At 38.6% G+C, this 9,677-nt stretch overlaps 1 protein-coding gene across 3 annotated transcripts in view; it reads left to right on the top strand.

Annotated features, from left to right (window-relative positions):
- Positions 1-9,677, top strand: part of CRCP (CGRP receptor component) — a 57,520-nt gene that overhangs the window by 1,030 nt on the left and 46,813 nt on the right. For 2 of the 3 annotated variants that reach the window (XM_019633063.1, XM_019633061.1), the window contains exon 2: positions 8,149-8,185. The exons of the other annotated variant lie outside the window; for it this stretch is intronic. Coding sequence is in view for 1 of the 2 variants with exons in the window: in XM_019633061.1 (XP_019488606.1) it covers positions 8,149-8,185 (37 nt within the window). In the remaining variant the exon portion in view is untranslated. The remainder of the gene's footprint in view (positions 1-8,148; positions 8,186-9,677) is intronic. 3 annotated transcript variants of the gene reach the window in all.

Raw genomic sequence — 9,677 nt, forward strand, 5'->3', positions numbered from 1 at the left:
GTGTGTGTGTGTGTGTGTGTGTGTGTGTGTGTGTGTGGAGAGACAGTAACAGCCAGTTTGACAGTTTAACTCCACCTGGTCTTTTCCATGTTTGCTGGTTGTACTATATGCAAATAGAAGTTTTTGCAGCAACTCTGCTTGTGGTTTTTTACATGGCTGACATTAATTAGTACCCATACCTATATTGTGTCATCTTTGGCACTGATTAATACATTTTCCTTTACGTTCTTTTGCCTAATGTTTAATGGTTATATATACTCTTTTTAAGACTTAAAAAAACATAACATGTATATATACCTTAAGCGAAAACTTCATGAAACACTGTATGCAGTATACTCTGATATTGTCTTGTCAAACCTACTGAAAAAGAGTCAGGAAGCTCTGGCTAGAAATAAATGAATAAAAATATTTAAATAAAAAGATTTATTCAAGGGTCTTAAAGAGTTTGCTAACTGGAAGCACAGCTAGGCAAAAACCCCGAGAAGTGTTCTGAAGAAGAAAGAAAAGTTGAGTTCTTATAGTAAAAGTCATATCCTTGAGAATAATCAGTCGTGCATTTTAGGCCCTCTGATTGGTTCAGGACAGTTATAAGTCATATGTCAGGTGGTCTGGAGGATGAGTGCCAGGAAGTCTGTTCTGAGTCCTTTAGGTGTAGCCAGAGGGTTATCTGCAGGTTTGACGTATGTCTGGGCATTGATGCTCAACAGACTGGTAGTATATCTAGGTATTGATGTAGGACTAGAAAGTTCCAAAGTTTCAGGTCCCAGGCTAGTTAAAAGAAAAAGGATCGTTTCCTCATGCCTCAACCTTCATATTAATAATTTAGCAGCTTGGTTAAAATGACTCCATTTTGTATTTTCCCTACCTTTATTTCCTCAGTCTCTTCTCATTTATTAAAAATGAATGTTGACCCACTAAGTTGATTTTGCATTGCACTAATGGGGTTTAATTTGCAATTGGAAAAATGTTCATGTTACTCTACGTCAAGCCATCATTATCAATTTCCCCCTCTTTACTAGAACATTTCCTGTCAGCATACAAACCTGCTTTAATTTATCCATATTAAAAACTTCCTTGTTCCCACATTCATGTCCAACTACTGCTCCATTTCTGCTTCCCGTCACAACAAAACTTCTTAGAAATATTGTGTATTCCCTCATTCTGTCCGTCATTCTGTTAGACTTTCATCCTCACCAGTCTACAGAAATGGGTCTGTGAAGATAACCTGAGCCCTCCGTCTTGTCACTTCCAAGCCTGATTTTCTGGCCTTTACTTTCTTGATCTCTTAGCAGCATTTGGTACAGAAACCAGAAACTGTCTGGGCTTTCAGACATGCTCTCCTGGACTTCCTCCTACATCAAGACTACTTCTCAGTCTCCTTTCCTGGCTCCTCCTTCCTCCCTTTCTTGGCTTCTAAATATTGAGGTGTCTTAGGGCTCATACTGGGACCCTTTTTCTCCACACTCTCTCCCATGGTCATTCTACCCATCTTTATGCTGATGATTTCCCAGAAGTATATTTCTAGCCCTTTCCCTTCACCATTTATCCAATTGTTTAGACCAAAAATCGAGCCTTTTTTCTTCACCCCTAAGTCCATTCCATCAGCCAGTCCTGTCATCTCCACCTTCAGAATATATTTTAATGCAGTTACTTTTCACCATCTCCAATACTGATTTTCTACTCCATCTCTGGTCTGGATTAAGCAGTAGCCTTTGGCTATCACTCTTGTGCCCTCCTCCCCTGTTCTGTTCTCCACACAGCAGCCAGAATGATCTTAAAATGTTAATTAGATCAAGTCCGTCCCGTGTCCTCCCCCCCCCCCCAACCAAACCCTTCATTGGCTTTCTTTTGTACTACATTCCTTATTAGGACTTTTAAGATCCTTTATAACCTTACCTACTCAAACATCTGAGTCTCTTGTCACTGTCCTCATCCCCCAGACACACACTTTCCACTGGCAGTCCAGTAGTTTTTGTCACCTTCCAAGTTCTTTCCTACCTCAGGACCTTTGCTTTGGTGTACTTTTTCTCTTGTCTTGCTCTCTTTTTATCCTTTTGATAGCTCAGGTTGAGTGTCCATTTTCAGTATTGCCTTTCCTCTTTATTCAATCCAAAATAATCCTGCTTTTTGCCTCTCATAGCATTCCAGTTTACTTTTCCCTTAAATAGTTACCAGTTATAATACTAGATGTGTGTTTAGTGCTTTGTCTCTGTCACAAGAGTGTAAGAACTGTGAAGGCAGGGACCCTTGTCTGTTTACCTAGTGTTTAGCACGGCATAGGCATTCAGCAAATATTTGTTGAATGACATAATAATACTTCATTAATTCAATAAATATAAATTAATTAGCTATGGTTTGATTCAAGAGTTTTTTCTCCTGTAGCAACCTCTCCACTTCTCCCAAAGAGTCCTTGACTTATTGAAGCTAATCAAAAATTTTGAAGTTAGCAGCCGGCCAAGTGGTGCATTGGTTAAGAGTTGACTTGGGACGCCAGCTCTGAGCATCAGGGCCCCGGTTCGGATCCCACATGAGGGCCAGTGACGCTGAGCCCGCTACAGTTAAGATGGTGAACAACAGCTTGACCTGGAGCTGGGCTGCAGTGAGTCGCCGTTGACGGCATAGGCTGCAATGGGTCTAGCCGGCAGTGGGCGTGCACTTGAGTGAGCTGCCATGAGCGACCTTCCAATGGCCGGCGAGCGACTCCCTCACCCGGGAAGAGCGCAATGATAATACCAACATGGGCCAGTGAAGGGACGTCCTCCACAACTAGACAGCAACTTGTCCGTTCCCCTTCCCCGATTCCCCAATGCTGTTCCCATCCCCCCCAATTACCCAATAAAGTCTTAAAAAACATTTTTTTTTTGAAGCTAGCAGTTTATGGGAAAATGAGTTTTTCTGAGGTGGGCATGTGATTTGGGAGTAAAAGGGCCCCTGAAATGGTAAGGTCTGGAGGCCTAACTTCTACTTCCTGCCTGGCCTGAGGCATAACTTCTGGCCTGTGGTCCTTAGGATCCTCGGTAGAGCCCTGAGTCTCTCAGAGGGCAAACTAACTTACTGTGCTTCTGTCGCTCCTATGACCTGGAGCAGGAAGGCACGAATGGAAAACTCCCCTGAGTTGTTACTATCAATACTTGTTTTTTTTTTTTCAGTCACTGAGTAAATTAACTGTTGGGTAAATAATACATAGTACACATATACTATAAATTTTTTATAGTGAGGAATATTTATGCTTTATTTGGTTGAATGACAGAATTTAAAAATAAAATCTTTTTGACCATCATTTGGAAACTTATTTTCCTCAGGTAAAAGAATACAAAATTTTCATAGCAAAACTAAGTATTTATATACTGTATATAAGGTATTTGCTCTTTATCTAACTTTGTCTAAGGCCTTAGGATTATTTATATACCTGGAAAGCTTATGTTCACTCTTTTATTTTTGAACTTAATATACACAGGAAAATGGACTCTACTTATTTTCTGTACCATCTTTTTGAGATAGTGTCTGAATTTCCTTCATATTATAGCTGGAAATACTAAAGCTTAAAGAAGTTAGCTAATAAGTCCTATAACAATTCAGTAACAGGACTGGAAAAAGAAGACTTGTTTCTTAGCTCCCAAGAGAAGCTACAGGTTAAATTGTTCATTGACTTGGATGGCCACCCAGTTTTCTTGTACCAGAGTTTAGTTTTTCTGAACATGATTTGAAACGATAACATAGGTTGAACATAGGAGAATTTGAGCAATTCCAGTCGTCACTGCTTTCGTAAGAGTTAACTGTGTGGCAATTAGTAGGCTCTGTTTGCATGGGCTTTTGTGTATGTGTGTGTTTCTAAGGAAAGTCTGCCAATAGATCATTCTGTTCTGTTTTTCAGAATTTGGTTTTACAAAGTAGTTGTTTACATCTGTTAAATTGATTCAGCCAGTTAAGCAAAAATTTACAGGTTAAATTTCAAACAGCAAGTCAACTTCAGTCAATGAATTCATTACTTAAGGAAATTAAGTGACTGCCTGCCTGTAAGTTTAGATTTAGACAATCTTTAAAATTCACTTGGAGTATTTGCTTTAAGCACCTGTAAAAAACAATGTCAGTAATAATCTAAGTCCTACAAGAGAATATGGAGTTTTGGGTAGGGTAGGTGGACAGTGTCTAGAAGTCTGAATGCTTGTGAATGTATTACATGATACTGAAATGTTAGCTATAGAGCAGACAGTTCCTGCTTAGTAGGGATCAACAGCTTGTAAATTTAATTGACAGAAGTGGCAATTGACGAATTCTAGTTACCCTAAAAAACACTGAAGGAAAATGCATTTTATGTCCTCAATTATAAGCTATACTAATGTTGTGTTTTTAACCTTATGGAATGCTTTAGTTTCACATTTTTACTTTTCTCAACATGTTACCTTGAAAAATTTCAACGCCATGGAACAGTTGTAAAAAGAGCACCACTCTGACCTTTACACCTTTTGCCTAGTCAGCATTTGCTAACATTTTGATATATTTACTTACCTCTCTTACATGTGCATACTTGCTCTTTCTGTTCTCTCTCGCACACACTTCACTGAACCATGTGAGAATTGTAGATATGTCATTTTACCCAATCTTATAAAGGCATTCTCCTAACTACAATACCATGATCATACCCAGGGAATTTAGCACTGATAAATCACTATTGTTAAAATACAACCTATATTCCCATTTCTCCAGTTGTCTCAATAATGTTGTTATAGCTGGGTTGTTTTATTTTTTTTTAAACCAATTTAGGATCCGGTCAAGAGTCACACATTGCGTTTAGTTGTCATGTTTCTTTCATCTCCTTTATTCTAAGTATAGTTTCCTAGCCTTTTTTTGTGTGTGTGACATTGGCATTTGGACAAACGACAATGATATTTGAAAAATCTAGGCCAGCTATTTTGAAGTATATTCATCAATTTGAATTTGCCTGATGATATCTTCATGGCTAGATTAAAATTAAACGTATTCTGACAGGATTGCTATAAGGGATGTGTTTCTCTCAGTCCATCACATCATCACTGTTGGTGCTGTTAAACAGGATAACTTGATTAAGTTGATGTTTGTCAAATCTCACCATGTCCTGTTCCCAACAACCTGCCACTTAGTGGTGCTTACAGCAACTTCTTTAGGATAAAAACTGCCTTAAAAAATTTCCCTGTACACACAGTTCATTTAGGACTTCAGAAAAGGTAGATACTATAACTTATTGACATTTTACTGAATAAAGGAAGGCCTAGCATATATTGGCATTTACTACAATAGTATTTAGCTGGATTAAAAAAAAATTATCTTCCTAATAAAAGAATCAATGAATTAATCAGCTTCTGCCAGCCAGAGTCTGCAGGATACAGTACTGTTTAAACATCCATTGTGCTCCTGGCACCAAAACAGAGGTTCATTAAAATAAACAGATAATTTCCCTCCTTGGGATATTGGTTCTAAAAAGGGCAGATGATGTCCTTTGGATTCTTGCATTACCAATATTGACTTGAGCAGTGAGGCAATAAATAACTTGGAAGAGCCAGGGACATATTTCCCAGGGCATGAAATATTCTGCATGACAGGAGGGGCCGTGATTTGAAAATGAAGTTGTAACAATGGCACCTGGGATGGCTCCATTAGCCTTGAAGGAAAATAACATTTATATTTTTTTCCCCAGTCTGTTCCAAGCAGGGATGGATGTCTTAGTTGCTGTGTATTGTAGGGCACCCAGGGAGTTATAACTCAATTTCAACCAAAGATAGGAAGAAGCCTTCTGGGCTGACTTCCTGATTATGCAGGCAAAGATGGCATGTGGTTTGATTTGTCATTTTCAATTTTAAATGAATCATATCAATACACTAATTATGTATTGTCCTTCCTGTGATAGGTTCCTTTTAAATATGATATTCTTTGTGACCTGAGTGCTCTTGTGGTCATTTGGGCAAGCATTGAAACCCCAGCTATTTGTTGAATGACTCAGCTTCTCATGCTGATTTTATTACAGTGCTGACATCACTGTGCTGGTGACCTAAGGCCTAGGTGGCGGAATATCCTTATGTGAACCACCTACTAATTTTGCTTTATTTATTAACTGGGGAAATCACCCATCTATTTGACCCATATTTTTGAAATTTTGTATCATCATTTTCATTATACAGCCTCATTCTTGGTTTCAGAACATACAATAATAGTCTTTGTTGCACATTATGTCAAGTCCAAACGTCTTCCTGAATTTTTAGGATTCTGCATTACCTCTGGTTTCCATTTGTCCAGTCCAGTCTTATTTTTCACAATTCCATAGTTATCTTCTACTTCAGTTAGGCTTCTTGCTGTGTGACCTTGAGCAAGTGTTTAAATCTTTGAGCCTCAGTTGCATCATCTATAAAGAAGAGATCATAATAGTTTCTACATCACGGTTTTTAATGAGGATTAAGTGAGGTGATACCTTTTAAAAAATAATAGCCTCCGTTTAGGGAGATCTTAATAAGTACCAAGAACTATGCCACACTTTAAAAATTTGTGGTCTCAGGCCGGTTGAGTGGCGCGTTGGTTAAGAGCTGGCTTGGGACGCCAGAGGGCCCTGATTCGGATCCCACATGTGAGGGCCAGTAACACTGCCCTCCACAGCTAAGATGCTGAACAACAGCTCAACCTGGAGCTGGGCTGCCGTGAGTCTCTGGCAACAGGTAGGCTGCAGCTCCTGCTGCAGTGGGTTGCCATGGGCTACCGTGTGTAGCCAGCAGCCACCGTGAGGGGCCGTCTAGAAGCCGGGGACTTATCTGCCTCGCCTGGGAAGAGCTCAGTAATGGTGCTAACTTGGGCCAGTGAAGCAACGTCCTCCACAACTAGACTGAAGAACAAAAGGATAGCAATTTGTCTGTTCCCCTTCCCCCAATTCCCCAGCGCTGTTCCTATCCCCCAATTCCCCAATAAAAATCTTTAAAAAAAAATAGTTTGTGGTCTCTTTTTATCCTTATAATGGCTTCATGAGGCAGGAACAAGTGGTGGTGGTGGCAGCACAGGAAGTAATGACAATAGATGGCATTTACTGGGCACTTGCTGTGTTCAGGTACTTTACATGTTTCAGTGTAATCCTGTAAACAATCTTATGAGGTTGGTACTATAATTGCTATTTTATAGATGAGGAAATTTAAGCATAGAGAGGTTAAGTTACCTGCCCAAATTCACATAGCTAATGTATGGTGGAGCTGGATTTAGAATCCAGGCTATACTTCTAAGTACTAGTTTGTCTCCATTTTTTGTTTTAGATGGAGAAGCGTAGGTGGGCTAATTAACTCACTAAAACTCATATACCTCTTAAGTAGCAGAGCTGGAATATGAACCCAGATTTGTCTGATTTCAAAACTGTTCATAATGATCATACTATACTGCCTTCAGACTATTAAAAACAATAAATATTTTCTGATATGATATTGTAGAATGGATTGATTTAATGCAAGTCACATTGCTTCTGTACTCGTTCATCAATGAACGATGATGTTTTGCCTCAATCAACTGTTCTACAGGGGTGCCAGGCTTTTGACCACTGCTTGACAGATGAACTGTACCTGCTGACTTGAAACAGAAGACAAACATCTTAGTAGTTTTGTGGGTGTCTGGCAGGATTTTTGACAATCCTGGAATTCCCAATGGTGATATTTGTGTTCAGGGTTCCATTTCTGGTGATTCAGCAGAGGATTTGGCTGCCCAAGATGTCAAAAGCTGGTAGAAGACAGACGGTACTGGGGAGAGGTCATGGCTGTGGGATGAGCCAGCCTTCTGTTTCTTCAGTTAATTCTAGTACCCTCACACTGTTTATCGATCCCCCCACGGTCCCTGGTGTTCTTCCTATAACTAACTTCTGGATGTCTGACTTCTCTAAACTTCTGGCTACATGGACTAGGGATAAGTAGAGTATTTTAATCACCTATGTGGTGATGGATGTGTGATATGGCTGTGAAAAGGAAAATATGTACTGGAATTGCCCATTACCAGCTAAGCCAGTAGGGCCTAGGACATTTCTCCTAAAGGTTGTAGTCCCTAAATCCTGAACTGGATTACTAAATTTTGACAGAGGAATTATTTTACAGATATTTAATTCACACAAATGGATGTGAGCCCAGATTATGATAATTTACTTTTCTTTTGCAGGAAGGATGCCAATTCTGCACTGCTCAGTAACTATGAGGTAAATAGCTTTGAAGTGAACTTTGTATTTTCCTCGCTGATCGTTTGTTCTTTGCTTCTGAAGATAATTGAATCAGTTGTGGTTAGAAATCACTGAATTTATATGGATTTTCCACTTTAAAATAGGACAGATGGCACCATCTGGTGGACCTTGGAATATTCTAAACTTGGTAAATTACACAGTAATTCAGGGAAGCTAGGACGGCTTTAGTGTACAGTAGGCAACCTTCCTCAGATCTAAAAGTTTTAGATCTTCATTTGAGATGTCTTCATGGGATGGAAGCATCTATTTTGCAACTGTTTCTGTCTGCAAAAGTTTCTATTAAAATATGTGTGTCTTTTCCTAATTACCACTCTTTATCTTTACCTATAAAATGCTTTTATACATTATTATTGTGATCCTCATAATAGTCTAAGCATCAAAACCTTCATTAAAAGTGAGAGCTTAGTTGACCTACTGTTAAGAATAATTTAGTAGGAATTCACATTTAGAATTTTGGGGTTGTTGGGGAAAGGGAGCAAAGAAGGAAAGAAGTTGGGAGGAGGGAAGATAAACATTAATTTTGCCTACCTTCTGTTTTGCCTGGATCTTGTTTGATACTAGCAAAATCATCTGATAGGTTAATTCCAAGTGTAGAAAGAACCATTTATAGTCATTGTTGATTTTTCATATTCCAGAGACTAAACTCATGAAAACTTGTAGGAGGTTTGGGTCTCCACTGTGTGATGTATATAAAAGGTAGTAGAATTAACACAGTTGGCCATATTCCTCTGTTTCTAAAAGTTCACCTTAACTGGTTGCTGCTCGTACGGGAAAGAAATGGTTGTTGGTCAAGCCATGGTCTTTTAGGAACCTCCTTGTTCAGTTTGGATTCTGCTAGGTGTTTGGGGTATTTTATTCACTGGGGAAACATTGATTGCATTAATGGAGTCTCATCCACTGTTTCTGAAAAGGATAGGCAGGGGAGGGGTTGCATTGTATCTAGTAATGGTCTGTGAGTTATACTTCCCTCAGTTCTCTGAGATAATCTCTAAAACAAGAAAGAGATCTATTCCCCATACCTTCCTTAGCGCTAATATACAGATTTCTTCCTCATGAGGAAAGTGTACTTCAAATGTTCTATAGCATTTTTTCCTTTCCTTTTATTTGTTTTTTTTGTAAACTGTATTTTAGCATTTGCCTCATAATTTCTCTTTTCCAGAAGTAAATTATACTAGATTTTTATATTAGAGAAGTAGAATCTGTTTTTTTTTAAAAAATACTTATTTTAGGAAAATTTATTTTTAAACACAATATTTTTGAGATCAGAGATACAGTGTATATTGATAGGAAATATTTGAAATATTTTAAGTAAACTAATGAATTTGAATTATTGACTTAGATAAAAGAGCATTTTTAAAATGTCACATACTTCTTGGGTTCATATTTGTTCTAAGGCTAGGGTTGGAGGGAGGGTTTGTGGGAAGAAAAGAGGTACTATCTTATTTATCCT

This window comes from Hipposideros armiger, unplaced genomic scaffold (genome assembly GCF_001890085.2).
Source record: "Hipposideros armiger isolate ML-2016 unplaced genomic scaffold, ASM189008v1 scaffold_1236, whole genome shotgun sequence".
NCBI classification, from domain to species: domain Eukaryota; kingdom Metazoa; phylum Chordata; class Mammalia; order Chiroptera; family Hipposideridae; genus Hipposideros; species Hipposideros armiger.